Here is an 18,997-nt window from a genome sequence, read left to right on the forward strand (position 1 = left end):
GACCTTTAAGTTTGAACACAGATCACAGTGTGTTTCTGGAACACTGCCCTCTTATGGGAAATAACAGCAAACTGATGCATTATTGAAGTACATCACAGGGAGAAAACGCATTAAAAAAATGAAAATGAAAGTCCCCACATAGAGCACAAAGGAACCCCTGCAGCCTAAAGACTCAGACACCCATTAAATGTACTGTACAGTGATACGATCCTTTGATGATTTGAAGTTATTAGTTGGTTACTGTTCCTGTTATTTATCAGTGTGTATTTATTGCGTTACGTTCTGTCTAGCAATTGTTTCTGTGGCAGTAAAATTCATACCTTAAGATATTAGGATTTGCGCTGCAGTCACAAGAAATTACTGTGCATTTTAATGAATCACGTATTCGCCGTGTTAAGGTTCAAATGCTCAAGTTTTGATGTTGAATTTAAAATAAAAACTACAATGTATTCAAATTTTAAAAATAGTGTATTAAAGTTTTTTTCAGTTTAAATATTTTTATTAAATTCTGGATTATTTTTACGTTTTATTTGCATTTCTCACTTTCATATGCAAGTTGCAGTGGATCCAGCTCATATTTATGTCAGTCACTTATTTTTTCGGTTTCAGATGTTTTTCAGTTTCAGACTTTTGACCCTGACTTGGCGTAGGGGCGTGTTATCAGCTGAGAGGGGCGTGTCATCAGCTGAGAGAGCTGTGGTATCAGCTTAAAGGGGCGTGGCATGAGCTGAGAGGTGCGTGGCATCAGCTGAGAGGGGTGTGGCATCAGCTGAGAGGGGCGTGGCATCAGCTGAGAGGGGGTGTGACATCAGCTGAGAGGGGTGTCGCATCAGCTGAGAGGAGCGTGGCATCAGCTGAGAGGGGTGTGGCATCAGCTGAGAGGGGCGTGGCATCAGCTGAGAGGGGCCTGGTATCAACTGAGAGGGGCGTGGCATCAGCTGAGAGGGGCGTGGCATCAGCTGAGAGGGGCATGGCATCAGCTGAGAGGGGCGTGGTATCAGCTGAGAGGGACGTGGTATCAGCTGGAGTGGTGTGGCATCAACTGAAAGGGGCCTGGTATCAACTGGGGGGGCGGTGTGGTAGCTGAGAGAGACGTGGTATCAGCTGGGGGGGTTGGTATCAACTGAGAGAGACGTGGTATCAGCTGAGGGGGGTTGTGGTATCAGCTGAGGGGGACCTGGTATCAGCTGGGGGGGGGGGGTGTGGTATCAGCTGAGGGGGGTTGTGGTATCAGCTGAGAGAGACATGGTATCAGCTGAGAGAGACGTGGTATCAGCTGGGGGGGGAGGATGGTATCAGCTGAGAGAGACGTGGTATCAGCTGAGAGAGACGTGGTATCAGCTGAGAGGGGTGTAGTATAATTCATATCTCTATGCTCTTTATAAATATACATACATTATAATTTTGTAATGCTTTTTTGTACAATAAAATAAGCCTCAATTTCCTGCCATCAAATAAAGCCTCATCTTTTATGTAATCACTTTCCTAAAGCTGCTTTGTGTATAGACCACCTAGTGTACATGATCAATGAAATTAATTTCCATAAGCTCTTCTGTATTCATGAATATATCACATTCTTTATTCTGTAAAAGCTTGATAGATAGTGTAACAACAGCCTTTGAAATCCTCAAATGAGCTAATGTCAAAATAACTAAGATCGAGACGAAAACACTTGGATGTTGGTTGATGGCAATAAGCCACATAGAAAATGAAAGAAGCACCTTGCATCATATCTCAAATGGTGTTTGGATTAAAAAATGGTTTCAGCTTTACGTTAGAGGAAGGATGTTAAATAACTGTGTTTGCCTGGTACATGTAATGGAGAGCAAGAGAGAATAAGAACCACTAATACTTTTGTGCAAACTATGCAAAATTGTGTTACTGGTACATTACTGGACAGGAAAGGTAAATTTACGGGGGTTAGTGATGCATGTTCCAGCCCACACTTAGGTGCTCTGTGTGCTGACAAAAAGCATTATGGAATTTCTTAAAGGCCAGATAAGTGCTCTAAGTCTAAAGGAATGAAAATGCAGTTTCATGAATAATATAGTCGACTTTTATATTTAGTTAGGAGTGTAGGCTAATAAAAAATAGAACAGCCTATAAGGAACGTAGGCTTACAGCAGAACCGCCTATAAGGAACGTAGCCTTACATCAGAACCGCCTATAAGGAACGTAGGCTTACAGCAGAACAGCCTATAAGGAACGTAGGCTTACAGCAGAACAGCCTATAAGGAACGTAGGCTTACAGCAGAACAGCCTATAAGGAACGTAGGCTTACAGCAGAACAGCCTATAAGGAACGTAGGCTTACAGCAGAACAGCCTATAAGGAACGTAGGCTTACAGTAGAACAGCCAATAAGGAACGTAGGCTTACAGCAGAACAGCCAATAAGGAACGTAGGCTTATAGCAGAACAGCCCCAACTCTATTTAACTTCCTCCTAAGAACCTTAATATTTTGGTGTGGCTTTTGTCATGGAAACCGGTACCACTGAGTGAATCAAGAAATAATATTTTTGCATACCGCTGACAGGTTATCAATTGTAATGCGCAAAGTATTGTGTTTTCTCATTCTTTTTCTACTCGTGTATATTATTTCAACTATCGCCACCTGCAGTATCGGAGAGTATGAGTATTTGTCCTTATATGGTACTGTAATAGTGTATGTGTGAGTGAATGGTATTTGAGTGTGCCCTGTGATGGGCTGGCCCCCCTTCCTGGGTTGTTTCCTGCCTCGTGCCCATAGCTTCTGGGATAGGCTCCGGAACCCCCACGACCCAGAAGGATAAGCGGTTCAGAAAATGGATGGATGGATGGTACTATAATTGCATAACATCCTGCCCCACCCCTTCCCAAAGGCTGCAAACCATGAGGTTTTTACAGTTCCGGAGCAGACAAGCTTCTTGGTTCTCATCTTAAGGGCTTGATTAGCCTTCTGGGACTTTTGAGTAGGATAATTCAAGTGGCACAAAACATTAAAAGCCCGAAGTCAGGAATACTCCCCCTGGATGGGATACTAGTCCATTGCATGGAACATGCACACACTGTGGGGTCTATTACTTTCTATTTGCGTAAACCTAGACTATAACAATATTTCCCCTACCGAACCCTAATTACAGTATAATCCCAAGTAATCAAAATAAATAAAAGACTTTTTTTAGGTAATTTTGGCATTTTGATTGACTTTGATTGACTTTTTTGTTTTTAATAACTGAGTGTTCCTCTATGGGGACCAAAAATGTCCTGACAAGGTCAAAATAACAGTTATTTATCACATTTTTTTGATATCGTTCCATACAATCCAATATGTACATGATCACACAAACACACACACTCGCGCAAACACTATAAGCAAATTATGGATGGTATTTAACCCTACTGAATGTTTTCTCTCACCTCCCTTAAATGGACTCAGAGTTTGTTGCTCAGCTCCATACCCATCTGCAACCCTTGCTGAGACCCATCACCCACTGGCTTGCTCCCAGTTTGGTTCCTCTTTGCCTCTTTAGTTAAACATTACATTTGTATAGACTACATTTCCCATCATCCCCTGCTCACAAAACAGTAAAGCTCCACACATTAGTTTGCTGCTCAGCTCATTTATTTATGGAAACATCTTTGAACAGTGAGGTACCCACTGTTTCAGCTTCATCCACCTTCCATAGCAAATTTAGAACCGTATGCAAACATGCAGACAACTCTCACCAGCTTCCACACCGGTTGCTGCTTTCTCTGGTCCCTCGGCATACTGGTTCCCTGTGGAAGCGGGCGCCGCAGTGGGAAGGTTCCCTTATTGCCAATTGTGGAACAAGGGAAGGGGATGTTTTGGCACGGGGGGGTGAGTGATGTTATGTATATTATTGTTTTGTTGTGCAATGTTTGATGTACTGTTTGAAAGGTCAGGGAAAATAGGGGGCTAATGGCCAGCTATTCTGTTCTGTTTGGTGGTAAAAGTATGTTTTGTAAGTTGTAAGCATATGATACTCAAAACTGTTTCCCCCTGTAGTTTATAAGGAAGTGTCCCTATTAACCTATTGGGAACCGTTATATAAGGAAAGAGGGTTAGAGTAAGAGAGTCTTTTTTCTTTTGCCTATGTGGCCTGTACTGATTGATTGAATGGCAGTATTGGGGATAACAGCTTGACATGAGGCTGGAACGGTATTTCAAATAAAGTTCTCTACTTTTTGGCAAAGACGACTGGATCTGTACCTTGTTTCTTTCCATCTGCACGCCTGAGTGTTTACATCCCCTTAATGAGGTGGGGGCCTGTCCAGCCCCTGCTTTTTTCACATGATCATGAAGGTCTTTGAGAGACTCATTAAGGTCTTTATTATCGCCTCCATCCCACGCTCCACAGACCCACTCCAGTTCGCCTATCGCCCCAGTCGATCAACAGATGATGCCATATCTCACGTCCTGTACATCACCCTCAGCCATGTGGATAAGATGCATGGGAACTATGTAAGGCTGTTGTTAATTGACTACAGCTCAGTGTTCAACACCATAGTCCCTCACCGACTGTTTATTAAGCTGCAGGAGGTAGGACTGAACAGCCACCTGTGTGCCTGGATCCACAACTTCCTCACAGGCAGACCACAGCTGGTGAGAGTAGGTGGCTGTGTCTCCAACTCCATCACACTTAACACAGGTGCACCTCAAGGATGCGTTCTCAGCCCACTGCTCTACACACTCTACACCAGAGACTGCGAGGCCATACACAGCTCCGACTACATCATCAAATTTTCTGACAACACAGTAGCGCTGGTGCTCATCTCCAATGACGACGAGGCAGCCTACAAGGAGGAGGTGGACAACCTGACATTGTGGTGCCAGGAGAACTGCCTCCAACTCAACATCAGCAAGACAAAGGAACTGGTGGTGGACTTCAGCATGAGGAAGGAGCGCTCCTACTCCCCCATCTACATCAACGAGGCTGCAGTGGAGCGAGTGAGCAATTTCAGATACCTGGGCGTTCGCATTAACGAGGACCTGACATGCACAAAACACATCAGGAGCCATTGCAACCAGGCGAGGCAGCGTCTCTAACACCTGAGAAAGTTTCATGTCTCTCCTGAAGTCGTTTTACTCCGGTGCAGTGGAAAATGTCCTGACCCAGAACATCACGTCCTGGTATGGAAGCAGCCATGTCCAGGACTTAAAGGGACTGCAGAGGGTGATTCGGGCAGCAGATCACGCTGCACCAGATCTGCTCTACCGTCTCTGCAGGACTTGTACACTAGCAGATGTCGGAGCAGAGCGATCAGGATCATCAAAGACTCGTCTCACCCCAGTCACTGTCTTTCCGAGCTGCTAAAATCCGGCCAACGCTTTAGGAATATTATGGCAAAAACGGAGAGACTCAAGAGGAGCTTCTATCCTCATGCCGTAAGACTTCTTAACCAGGACATGACACCACTGCCTCTTAAAAATTATACAGCTGATGCATAAACTGCCAACTGTATATACAACTGTGTGTATATACTCTCCTAGGTCAATGCACACTGCACTTTAAATACATCACTTATTCCTGTTCACTGTACATTACAAAACAATCACTTCATCTGTCACCACTTGCCACTTTACGCACATTTGCAGTCAATGTACAGTCAGTTGTTCATAGTGAAATCCAAGATGCCTCTTTTCTTCTTTTTTCTTCTATTTTCCATTTTATTCTATGTATATATTGTTAAAGTCAGTTTTATATTGTCTGCACTTTTTATATTCTCAACAATTGCATATTGTAATTTAATTTTTGTTCTTGGAATTGAGGAAGAACTTAAACAACCGTGTCTTTGGATTGGTCAGGGGACATTTCACTATATGTTGTACTTGTTATAACTATGTATGTGATGAATAAAGAATCTTGAATCTAGCTAACTTCTATCTAAAAAATTAAATCGAAAGAGTATAGCTTGTCTGTGGGAAATCAGTAACAGTTATGCTCATAAAATCTAAATTAATGTCTGTTGCCTGTACAGTTTGTATAATGTAATATTTTATGCAAAAACTCCAACTCCAGTGTTCGCCCAGTCTGTTCTTCTCAGTCTGGCCTCAATCCAAAACCACATCTACTGCAAATCATACTTACTGCAGAAGCAGGAAGTTCCTCCCACTGTCACACACACGTGACTGAGAGAGAAAACGAAACTGAAACCTATCAGGGTTTATAGTAAAATGGCAGAAGCCAGTGTTGCAGCAGATCCGAACCAGTTTGGCTGTCCAATCTGTCTGGATCAACTGAAGGATCCAGTGACTATAGCCTGTGGACACAGTTACTGTATGAGCTGCATTAAGAGCTACTGGGATCAGGAGGATCATGCTGGAGTTTACAGATGCCCCCAGTGCAGACAGACCTTCACACCCAGACCTCTTCTGTACAGAAACACCATACTGGCTGAAGTGATGGAGAAACTGAAGACTGGACTACAAGCAGCTACTCCTGCTGACCATTATGCTGGACCTGGAGATGTGGAGTGTGATTCCTGTACTGGGAGAAAACGCAAAGCTGCCAAGTCCTGCCTCGTGTGTCTGGTCTCTTACTGTGAATCTCACCTCCAGCCTCACTATGAGTCTCCAGCTTTTAAGAAGCACAAGCTGACTGATCCCATTGGACATCTCCAGGACAAGGTCTGTTCCCACCATGATAAACCCCTGGAGGTCTACTGCCGTACCGACCAGCAGTGTATCTGTAATCTCTGTACAATGTATGAACACAGAGATCATGATACAGTCTCAGCTGCTGAAGGAAGGATGGAGATACAGGTCAGGCCAGAAATACTCTTACTTTCAAACTCTTCCCTTTAATGTATTTGAGTTTATCTGCTCTGAAAACACCAGGATCAAGTCTGGTTTGAGAAAGTGAAAGTAAAATGAATTAAAAAATTCTTATTAAATTTAAAAAGTTCTCATTGAATTCCTACTGAAAACTCCTTTAAACAGTGAATCATGTGGCTGCAGCTGGATACATACAGCAAGCAAACAGGGTTCAGAGGTTCACTTACTGTTTGGCTGAGCATCTGAATGGCTGAGATGTCTGAGCTAAGAGGTTGTGGTGTGATTGTTGCTGCCAAATGCTGTGGGTCCAGCATCTCAGAAACAGCCACCATCCTGGGAATTTAACACACTGCAGTGTGTAGAGTTTACTGAGGATGGTGCAATAAACATAAACACATGTGGTGGGTCTGTGGGTGAAAATACCTTGTTAATGAGAGAAGTCAGAGGAGAATAGCCAGACTGTTACAGCTAACAGGAGGGTCACAAGTGCAAAAATAACAGCTCAGTACAATGGTGGTGAGTCAATGGGTCTATGTCCAGTTTATCCTACGTACCGACAGTCAATCAGTCATTTAAGAATATCCATTCATCCATCCATCCATCCATCCATCCATCCATCCATCCATCCATCCCGTAACCACTTGTCAGGGTCATATGGAGCACCTGCAGCCTTTCCCAGGAAGCATATGGCACAATGCTGAGGTCCACCCTGGACAGGATGATTAAGGAATTTTATCTCCGTTAATGAAACAAACTTGTTTTGTCATCTTGTTTCCTGTCTGTAGAAACAAATGGGAGAAACACAGAAGGAATTTCAGCAGAGAATTCAGATGAGAGAGAAGGAGCTGCAGGAGCTGAGAGAGGCTGTGGGCTCATTCAGAGTGAGTATGAACCTGAAGAGAAGATAACAGCTGGCTTGTAATCATTTTGAATCTCGACTCCTCCCCAGAGTCAACAGATTTATCGAGTTGTGTGGATTAATCATACTAAGGTCACTGTGGGTTATTCTGGGTCAGTGGTTTGGTGGGACAAATGTGCCAGATAACAGTGTCACGAGACAGAACAGGAACAGGGCATCCAGACAGGGTGCAGTCAAAGAGCCAAATCACAGTATGGGAATCAAAGTTGGGGTTGCTAACAGAGATGGGAAAGCGGGTTAATCTACCCAGGGGAGTGAGGGAAAAGGGGAACAGTCATGGGGACACGGTGAAGGGGAGACACTCAGGCTCACCTAGATGGGGGTCGGGGTCAGCAGTCACTTGGGTGGGAGGGTCTGGGAGATCAGGCAGACAAAGAGTCACAGGAGGGACCTCACAGAACCAGGGAGACATAGGGCAGAGAAACGCTCAGCAGTCTAGCATGATAAGATGAAAACATTAGGGACCAATTGCAATTTACAGTCCTTTGCTCACTGTGTCACCAACAGAGCTCAGCAAAATCAGCAGTGGAGGACAGTGAGAGGATCTTCACTGAGATGATCCACTCCATTGAGAGAAGACGCTCTGAGGTGACAAAGCTGATCAGAGATCAAGAGAAGGCTGCAATGAGTCAGGCTGAGAGAGACATGGAGATATTGAAGCAGGAGATTGATGAACTGAAGAGGAGACACTCTGAGCTGGAGCAGCTTTCACACACACAGGATCACATCCATTTCCTCCAGGTAACAGAACAGCTACTTTGGCAATAAGAAAACCAGAGTATTCAAATCTATGCATGGTCTCAATTGTATTTCAACTAGTCTGTCATTTGTCAAATGTTAATGGTCCTGCTCATTCCATTACAACAGACATTTGTTGTGATGAAGCTGTTTAATCAGACTGTGTTTCTGAAGAGTTGCCAGGATGTTCCTGTTGTCCCTGAAGCTGGATTTGGACCCAGAATCTCTGTCTATCCACGCTGCTCTTTTGAGAACGTGAGGATGGTGGTTTCTAAACTGAAGGATCAACTGGAAAATGGTTGTGAAAAGAAAACAGCAGAGATCCATTATACAGGTTAATAAATAAATACATTTTACAGTCTGTTCCTGTTAATATAGACGATGCACAGAGAGTATGCGGTGCAGTCAGCCTCATGTTTGTGTGACCAAGTCAGTTTCTGTTTCCAATAAGACTCAATCTTTGTGAAAACTGATGATTTAGCTCCACATTTTACAGGCTGCAAAACCCAGATCACAGGAATCATGTTTCTTCTGCTTTATAGAATCCAAACATCTGTATTATAAGTAACTTATAATGATTTACAGCTTGTTAAATGCCCGTTACTGTCCCTCATAATGATAATACTCTACTGCTGGTGTCTCCACAGTGAGTGACATCCATCTCCCACAAGTAAATTTAATCACATCCCTGTTTCTCTCTCTCTCCTTCTAGTTACCAAAGACACCGTCCTATCAGCATTAGTGCCCAGGACCAGAGCAGAATTCTTACAATGTGAGTCTGTTCACACACACGCTTCTCTCTCCCTGTATGAGGTGGAGTGTGTTTTACTGTGTTTTATTGTCTTTCGTTTTCTTCTGCTAGGGGAGCTTCTCTTTCTCTATCCTGCTGCCTCCTTTCACATTTACATGAGCTGTTTATGTCAGTAGCCTTTGGATCCAATCGTGAGGCAAGTTCATTCTAGGGCTTTTCCACACACCAGGAATGGTACATTTGGTACTTTACCTTTTCCACTGACTTCCAGCTAATGACCAAAAGGGCAGCGTGTGGCTCAGTGGGCAAAGCCTGTGTCCCTGTAATCCGACGGCCGCCAGTTGAAACCCACCCTTAGCATGTCTGTGGGTCCCTGAACAAGGCCCTTAACTCCCAGCTCCCTGGGCACCACTACAGGTGGTAGCTCTTCCCACACAACTTACTCTACAAAGAGCAAGGTGAGGGAGGCATAAAAAGAGAATTTCCCCACAGGGATCAATAAAAAGTATCAATTATTATTAAAAGTTCCTGTACCCAAAGTACCAAAGCAAATTGGGTACTTTTTTGGTACTTGGTACTTGAGGTGGGACTTGTAAACACATTCATTGTCTAAAAGAAACAAATAGTTAATTAAAAAGAAGTTACATTGTAGAGGCAGCGTATGACTAAACTGCTGCTGATTTAGTGCATTGAAAATATACAGCAAACATTAATATTTTAAGTCCTGTTTATGATGAGCTGACAGTGTTAGCCGACCTCAGGTCTTCAGGAAGCTTGTTCCACAGACGGGGAGCATAGAGACTAAAAGCTGCTTCACCTTGTTTGGTCTTGATTCTGGGACACTGAGTAAACCTTTCCCAGATGCCCTCAGGGGTCTGCATGCTGCGTGACGTTAAAGGAAATCAGAAATATATTTATGTCCGAAACCAATTAGTACACAAGAATAATATTTTACAACGAAACCTGTATCACTCAGGAAGCCAGTGCAGTGATTTAAGGACCAGGTGTAATATGCTCTTATGTAATATTATCTTATGGTCAACCATGCTGAACGCAGCACTGAGATACAATAATACAAATCAAAATGAAGATTTGTGATTCATCACTGCTGTGATGGATGTCATTTAAACCCTTAACACCTGTTGTGTCAGTGCTATGCTGTGGTCGAAATCCAGACTGAAAAGCATTTAAGGTCATTGTTTGCACCATGAACGAACTAAGTTGCTAAGAAACAACCTTTTCCAATGATACTTCCTAATGTAGCGAGTGGTGTAATGCAATACTGCTAAATAGTACCAAACAATGGTACCAAGAAGCCACTGCTTAGCCTGACTACCCCACCCCTGGTATTGCACCCAGAGAAAGTTCAATCGCCCTACCCCCCGGGCAAGGGCGCACTAGTCCGTTACCATAAAAGCGGAGAGACGTTGTTCCAAAACACACTTAAGTTAAAACCATAAGGTGATCAGTCCACCAATCAGAGCGCCGTAGGCTTGAAATACCGCCCGCGTACCAGCAGCCACTTCTCGCCAGTCTAAGGCTGGGCGCTGGAACCCAAGACCGCACAGCCGAACCCGCAAGAATCATGCGGTCACAGGTGGGGAGGGAAAACAAGATACAACGGCAAACCACAATAGTAATCACACTAAAACCAAGAAGAAAAACACTGCAGTCTAAAAAGGAAAGTCAACCAAACAAAAATAAAATACATGACCATTACATTGATACACGATAAGGACATTACTCATTCAGAACATGACACCAAATATAACAAACAAACATAATATCATTAAAACAAGAAAAAGAAAACACAGACCTTTGAAAAGCGGGGGACCAGTCAGCCCCTCCAACACCCGCTCTCACGCAGTTGGACGCACACCCAGCCAAACAGTTCCCCCCAGCTAAGGACCCGCTGACGAATCAACCTGCTATAGGCTGAACGGAGTACAAGACAAACCGAAAACGCACAAAGCGCGAGACCGTGCGAGCGTCACTAAACAGCAGCATTAAGGCAGAGCGGAGCCGCCGCTAGGCAGAGCAGCAGTGATTCCACGTCAGATGAAGCAGCAGTCACCGCCGCACCACAACACACGGGACCCTGTAATAAAATAGGGTAAGGGCTGATTATAATAACACGCTATCTGCCCACATACAAACCAGGAAAAGATGTTTAACTCACACCTTGGGAGAAATCCAGCCGTATTAATCCCAGCGTCAGGCGTCCTATCACAGCTTGTAACATTCACCGTCAGGGAGCTAAAGACGCCGGTATGAGAGGTCCCAACCACTAGTCCACGGACGAACAGGGAATCCAGCAATTGAACTGACTGCCGAAAGGGAGCATAGAGCGTCTGTGCCGGGGTAACCCTTATAGTCTGAGCGCCCTCGCCTATTGGCTACTCACCACCAGAACTTAATTGGGCACCCACCTCGTTTTCTCCTCCTGCTACACTAATAAAAGTAGGTTGGAAATAGGCAATAGGAAATAGTTACTTACTACTGAGACATCTAGGTTGGACTTTTCTAAAAGAGGTTTGATAACTCAGGTCTTCAGGGCCCTTGGAAAAAGGCCTGACTGAAGAGAACTATTGACTATTTATAGCACATCTGATGCTGTAAAATTAAAAACATCAGCATTAAAGGAGCTTGTAAGTAGAGTGTCAAGGCAGCTGGCTGGAGGCCTAAGGTGTTGAACAGTTTCTGTCAAGGCTACATGGTCTAGGTCAAGGGTCAGTAACCTGTGACTCGCGATCCACATGCGGCTCTTTGACCTCGTGGCTGCGGCTCTTCTCAGAATGACAGACACATTCACATTTTCATGTCTTAACATATTATAATAAATTATTTATGGCTTAATATTTATGGAGGGTGGTCCATTGCGCTCTTCTATAATGTCTTAACTACATCATTTACATCTTCCTCAGCGTCATTCTCTTCGACGAGATTATGTCTCTGGTGAAATGATATTCTCTCCGGAGTTTTCCTCAGTAACTGAGATTGGATGTACGCTTCAGTGCTTTTTGGGATTCCTAATGTTTTATTATACTTTCTGTAGTAGATTGTTATCATTTCTTCCCAAATCTTCATAAAATCCGGTATATTTTCTCTGATTTACTTATTATATCCAGCTGAGTTCGGAGTGGTGAGGATATTTTGCGCTGCTCGGTCAGCAGTTACAGTAGTGAAGTGCAGAGTGAAGGACAGACAACTGCAGAGCCAAAGGAAATTTACTCAAGAGAGGAGGGGTGACGTCTGTGTGCAGGGCGAGCGAACCGGGAGCGGGGAGTCAGGCAGACAGAAGTCCCAAAACGGAGTTTAATGCGGGCTAAGCACATAAACACGGAGAACACTTCACAACACTTTTATTGACCGGACTTGGGTAAACTGACTTGAGTGCAGACTAAATACACATGACTAAGGGTCGGAAGTGCAGAACAGCTGAGAACAATCAGGAATTCACATGAGGTAACTAGGGGGGCGTGGCAAACAGGTGGATCGGACGAGCAGGTCAGGACAGGAGGTGTGAGGGTGAAGACTATCGGTACAGAACTGAACAATGTCGTAGTATTAGTCACCTTTGCAAGGTTACATGTGCGAGTGATTTAAAACTGAGATGCCCCCCTCCCCCCTGAAATAGTCTTTATTTTTTGTAAGTACTTGAAGTTTTGTCTTTGTGTTAAATGCATATACACTGATATTGCATTAAAAATCGTATCTCAAACCCCCTTCCCTACCATCTTTGTAAATCTTAGGTCAGACATTTAGGATAAAATGGCTCTTTGCTTTAAAAAGGTTGCCGACCTGCCGATCTAGGGGGTGGAAAAGTGCCACATATAGTGATTTGCCAGCCAAAGACCTAATATTCAGTAAAGCTAAGATTAATGTATTAAACACATTGTCTGACCCAGTCTGTAGGTGACACACAACTGGAGTCAGATTAGATGGAGTAGCTGTGGGCTTTGATGCACTTTGTTCCCCCTGAAGTCAGTCAGAACAGGAATGGCTGACACTGGGGCTACTGCTCACTGCCTAGTGTGGGCTGTAGCTACAGCAGTGGATCCAAACCAAGTAACCATCTGTCCTAGATGTCAGCCTGCACTGTAATGCTGAAAGCAGGGACGCTGCCCTCGCTTTGTTTGGGTAGCAGGAACTTTTTGGTCCCACACAGTAACAACTAATCAAGGCCTTTTATCTACATCCTTAAAGTAAGTTCACACTACATAATTTTAGCCGTAATTTTCTGCTTCACATCGCTGTCAAAACCCCAGATCGCAGCCAAAATCAGTGTTTGATTCGTGCCAGCAAGTCAGAGCTCAATCACCATTTGTGACAGTTCAGAGATGCGACCTGATGGAGGCACTGTTGCATTGCAGACACCCACCAGATATTTGGAGCTGTAAATATCTCGACTTTGTTGACGACTCCAAATCCTGTAGGTGTGAAAGTGTCGTGGCTGATAATGAGTTACAGCCAATGAGAGCACAAGACACTGGGTGAGGAGTGATGTTAAAAAGGAGTAAGAAAGTTACATTTATTTAGATACTGTTCTTATTGTTTACACAGTTATTTTGATCTGTGTGTTTTTTTTCCTGTATGCAGGTGGATTTTCATGCGTTCAGGTGAATTTCTGTGTGAGTGTGATTTTAGAGAACATCCAAAGATCCACTGAAACAGAAAATCACTTAATTTAATTTGTCAGTTTCTTTTTTCTCTTTTTACAAATATGGTAGGTTTGTGTCTAAAGATGACTAGTTTCTTAAAAATGGTAGTTTTAATTGGTAATTGAAAAAAGACTTTTTTGTGCACTGAGTATACCTTTATTGAGAATCGTTAGTATTGTCCTAAGTCGGCACCCATAGTTTCCCCCAAATTGGCTGTGACACAGAGCATCTCCTCAGTCTGCGCTTAGCGCTGCTGTAGGGAGGTGAGTGTGTGAAGTGGTTCACAGGATGTTCCTATTATGATGTAAAGACAAACTCACTTTTAACAGTAATGTTTGGTGTACAATTATATGGTTAAGCATTTGAAATTTATCCATTTTGAGAATATTTCTATGCATTTCATTTTAGGTTTATTATACATTATGTATATGAGTTATGTTTTGTTTTCAGGATATTCTGGGCTACTCTGATATGTCATAAGTTGATGTGTTAATGCTGACGCAGTCTTGTTATTTTTTTGTCTTGACATCATTGATGTCATTTTTGTATGAAGATAAACTACTAGCGCCTATTGAAATTTCTCACATTTTAGTCAATTAAAATATATGCCTCATTGCACACAGGGTTACTCTGGAATACTTTAGCGCACAATGTTGCATCTTGGTCATCCGGATCAGGTCAATTCTCTCGATCATGTCCATCCATCCATCCATTTTCCAAACCGCCTATCCTATTGGGTCGTGGGGGGTCCAGAGCCTATCCCGGAAGCAATGGGCACGAGGCTGGGAACAACCCAGGATGGGGGGCCAGCCCATCGCAGGGCACACTCACACACCATTCACTCTCACATGCATTCCTACGGGCAATTTAGCAAGTTCAATTAGCCTCAGCATGTTTTTGGACTGTGGGGGGAAACCGGAGTACCCGGAGGAAACCCCACGACGACATGGGGAGAACATGCAAACTCCACACACATATGACCCAGGCAGAGATTCAAACCCGGGTCCCAGAGGTGTGAGGCAACAGTGCTAACCACTGCACCACCATGCCGCCCCTCGATCATGTCTCTGTGTTATATCTATTCAAAGTTACCAGCCTGAGACTGAGCACGAAAAGCAGCGCATTTTGCTTTTGTCGGGTTTTAAGGGTTATTTTTTTGATGAAAGTTTATAGTTTTATTAACCTGTAATTAACCCTGTTAATTTGCACGCGCAGCATTTCGGCGCGTCTTCCCGCCTGCGTCGCGCGGGCGTCCGACATTTCCTGAGCTATTTCACATACTTGAATTCCCGCTTCGTTTGCATATTTTATGTATCGTACAGAATAATAGCTTTCAGGCTAAAGTGCAGTTGGGTCCCCAACGAGTCTCTCAGCGCGGCGTGTCTCACAGCGCAGGGGGCAGCCGGAGCGCCGCAGACTCGGGCGGCTACATGAGTATATTGGGAATAAAATGTGTGTATTGGAGCGAATTCTGTGTTAGTGAGTGTGTGAGGTGTGACAGTGATAATGATGGAGATGCTGGGCTTCGTCATGGGATTAATCGCTCTTCCTCTTGCCTACAGACTCCTGCCAGCTGACGCTGGACCCCAACACAGCAAACAGATACCTGTCTCTGTCAGAGGAGAACAGGAAGGTGACACGGGGGGCAGAGCAGCCATATCCTGATCATCCAAGAAGATTTCACTGCTGGCCCCAAGTTCTGTGCAGAGAAAGTCTGACTGGTCGCTGTTACTGGGAGGCTGAGTGGAGTGGAGATGGAGCTGAAATAGGAGTGACTTATAAAGGAATCGGCAGGAAAGGAGACAGTGCTGACTGTCAGCTTGGAGCCAATGACAAGTCATGGATGCTGTGCTGCTCTCATGACAGTTACTCTGTCTGGCACAATAATAAACAGACTGTCATACCCATAAAGCCCTCAGGCTCCCGCAGAGTAGGAGTGTATCTGGACCAGGCGGCTGGTACTCTGTCCTTCTACAGAGTCTCCTCTGATGGACTGACCCTCCTGTACAGCTTCACCTCCTCATTCACTGAACCCCTCTATCCAGGGTTTGGGGTTTATTATGTAAACTCCCCTGTGTCGCTGTGCATGCTGGGATAGCTCACTGTGTGCTGGAGGGATCATTTTTACCTTATCAGAGTGTCACATGTCGCTGCTTCTCCGTGGCAAAAAGGTAAAATCTCTGCTTTATAACCAGTATAACCCTTTTTACTCTGTCTGAAGTGTGACGTACTGTATGTTAGACAAAATAAGTGAGTGGGTTCAGCAAACTGAACAAACATGCAAAATGACTGTTTTTCTCTCCGATTAAAATATAATGAAATGTAATCCTGATTGGGGGGGGGGGGTTGCCCTCCCTTGTATTTGTACATTTTATATATTTCTGTATGTATATTGTATTTCTTACCTTTACACTGACAATAAAGGCTTCATATTCTTTCCTGTTAATGTCCTGGTTCAGCTCTGCTCAAAGTGTAAATGTGTAACATAACGTATAATACAATTAAATAAATTCACTTTACTGTAATTGAACATAACTTACACGATTAGATTAAATCAGTATATATAATAACCATGTAAAAGGAGATGGAAGACATAACAGTAAAAGCAAAAAATATTCATAGAGTTAAAAAAAAAGTTATGAATCGCGTTAGTTACACGTTAGATTAAATTACTAGATCAAAATACTACAAGCAAGAATAACAATTTCGTAACTAAAACGATGACAATCGACAAGCTAATTAGCAAATGGCATCTCTCTCGCCCCAATTAAAACACGGGAAAAGAATCATTAAAAGCCGAAATAAGTCCTTACTGTTTTGATATTATTTGGTGAACAGACACGTAAGCCGAGTGTACTGGCTTCAGCTGTTCATCTTTATTTTTCTGAGCTCCGCCCCGTCACTCCCATCATCCATCTGTGCATCAGGATAACTATAGATTATTAACATATCATGACAATTACTACTTAAGTAAATAATTACACAAGTAATTAAAAATAAAGCGTAACACATCTCATTAAAAATACGGTTTAACTTCAGACGGCAGAGCCGCACGCCCCCTACTGCCACCCTGAGGTAACTGCGGGTTTTCCGTCGGTCGCAGCTCCTGAGACGCTGCGGTCCCTCAGTTAACGTCCTTATGACAACACGCCAGATATGGTTAACGGGTACAGTCATTATTTAATGCACAATAAAAAATTATCCTGATAAATTTACTCGAAAGTAAACCTGTAAAATTTAAATACAGTAAATCTTTCTTAAATGAGCTTTTTTAATATCAAGGAGAATGTACATACTTGAGTTGATTTGCTGTTCTGACTGCAGCCTAGTTTTACTTAGACTAATGTGGAGAGTTTCCTGATTTACATCAGTAGGTGGAAAAAATTAAGAAAGCACTCTATATTTTAAAACAAAATTTAGTGTAGCAGAAGACCACACTGAGCAGGAGGTTTACTTCCCGGTTTGAAATTTCTAAGACAGCAGTAACAAGAATAAGGTGAAGCAGGAGACACTGGGAACGACCAAAAACCAGCCAGAGATAACCATTAATTATCTGACAGTTTCTCATGAATCGTAGGATGACATCAAGTGACCTTCAAAAGGAATGGGAAACATTAAGTGCAGGTGTGAAGTGCACTGCTAGGACAGTTCACATCAGGCTCCTAGAAGCAGGACTGAAGTCCCACAAAGCAAGGAAGAAGCCCTTTAATGAGAATTAGAAGAACCAGGCCGCAGTTTGCAAATATATAAATTATTCACAGGCAAACACCCATAAACTGAGAAATGAGTAAAACAAACTATTCTGCTGTGACCCACAATACACTCACAGTGGCATTGCAGCAATACAGATATATCACTGAACACAGTGAAAAGGTGGATTCTTACTCTGACGTCCCTCCCCATCCTCTGGTCTCCACATTCTGTGCTGCTGCCTCTGCTGGCCGTGTGTTTGTTTCTCTCCCCCCTGTCTAATTTAGACGTGGTGCACTTGTTCCCCTGGGGGTGGGTGTATAAGGTGGGTCCCCCTAAGGGGGGAGGAATCGATCCTGTGGCAGCCACCACGCCGGCTTCGGCTCTGCATCAGTGTTTCATTCTCCTTTTCTGTTCTGTTCTCTCCTGTTTGTGCTCTTTGTTAATAAATCACCCCTGACAATCCAGCATCCCGGGTCTGAGTCCGTTTATGCTGCGTCTGACAGCAGCCGGAATGTAACACTTACAGGGACTGAAATGCATGAGCATGAGGGTTTACAGCCTATATGCACAAGCATTTCTTTCACATCTGTGATACACTTACAGACAGTGACACACATGCAAACAGGGATATTTATCCCTCTGGTGACACAAACACAGACATTTCTGTCTTCAAAACAATTACCTCAGTACAGATGTTTCACCTGATATTTATTACAAAACCTTCACATGATGTTGTAGCCATTTTCCACACATAAAACTTATGGGTCCTGTGGTGAGTCCTGTATTAAAAGGGTGTCTTTCCTAAAGGCTGACCAAGAGAGAACAACTCAGGCAGTGAAAGCTGAGCTGCCCCTGTTATCTGGCCTGATTAACAACCTGAGAAACTTTTGATTTGAGTTTAACAGTAAGAGAGGTTTACCAATCTATGCTGTCCGTTCAGCTTAAGTACAGCGTAGCTGCATACCCTACAGTGTAACCTGATCCCATAACCTGATGTGCATCACTCAGGGAATGTAACCAAAAGTCACAGCGATGCAGACCACGCACAGGACAAGGAGGTTGTTGAACGAGAAGGAGAACTTGAGTGTGTCCATCGTGGTGGTAGGTAGAGAATCATGACAGAGGTGGCTGGTTCTCATGAACATCAAACCCACTACATAAACACAGAGAGACCAGCCACAAAATAAACACAACAGTTTAGAAATTATCTGATTTTCTGCAAGAATTGCTCCTTGAGACCTGTGGCCTGTATCATGCAGTGAGATTATGTAGATTACTTGTCAGATCTAACCCAAAAATCACACTGTATCTTAAAAATCCAGTGAGATTGATTTAATAATAAATAAAGGCTGTCGTTGTTAACACACTCCATATTGCTGTATTGTTTATCCAACATGGGATTACAGAATCAAGGTCAGTAAACGGAAAAAGCAGGTGAACCCCTCAGATTAGGGCCTCT

At 43.5% G+C, this 18,997-nt stretch overlaps 1 protein-coding gene across 1 annotated transcript; it reads left to right on the plus strand.

Annotated features, from left to right (window-relative positions):
* The first annotated feature begins 6,137 nt into the window (after window positions 1-6,137).
* LOC125740158 (tripartite motif-containing protein 16-like) lies at window positions 6,138-16,281 on the plus strand. The gene is made up of 6 exons (XM_049011007.1): window positions 6,138-6,764; window positions 7,562-7,657; window positions 8,203-8,436; window positions 8,608-8,767; window positions 9,146-9,205; window positions 15,408-16,281. The coding sequence occupies exons 1-6, from the start codon at window positions 6,177-6,179 to the stop codon at window positions 15,941-15,943; spliced, it is 1,674 nt and encodes a 557-aa protein (XP_048866964.1). The 5' UTR covers window positions 6,138-6,176; the 3' UTR covers window positions 15,944-16,281.
* Window positions 16,282-18,997: the final 2,716 nt, after the last annotated feature.

This window comes from Brienomyrus brachyistius, chromosome 4, assembly GCF_023856365.1.
Source record: "Brienomyrus brachyistius isolate T26 chromosome 4, BBRACH_0.4, whole genome shotgun sequence".
In the NCBI taxonomy this organism is placed as follows: domain Eukaryota; kingdom Metazoa; phylum Chordata; class Actinopteri; order Osteoglossiformes; family Mormyridae; genus Brienomyrus; species Brienomyrus brachyistius.

What these genes read in the sequence shown, in the direction of transcription:
- LOC125740158 (XM_049011007.1), top strand. Translation starts at nt 6,177, where the DNA reads ATGGCAGAAGCCAGTGTTGCAGCAGATCCGAACCAGTTTGGCTGTCCA. An exon ending in AGGCTGTGGGCTCATTCAGA is followed by an intron (nt 7,658 to 8,202) that starts GTGAGTATGAAC and finishes TGTCACCAACAG; the next exon opens with AGCTCAGCAAAATCAGCAGT. An exon ending in CAGAGCAGAATTCTTACAAT is followed by an intron (nt 9,206 to 15,407) that starts GTGAGTCTGTTC and finishes TCTTGCCTACAG; the next exon opens with ACTCCTGCCAGCTGACGCTG.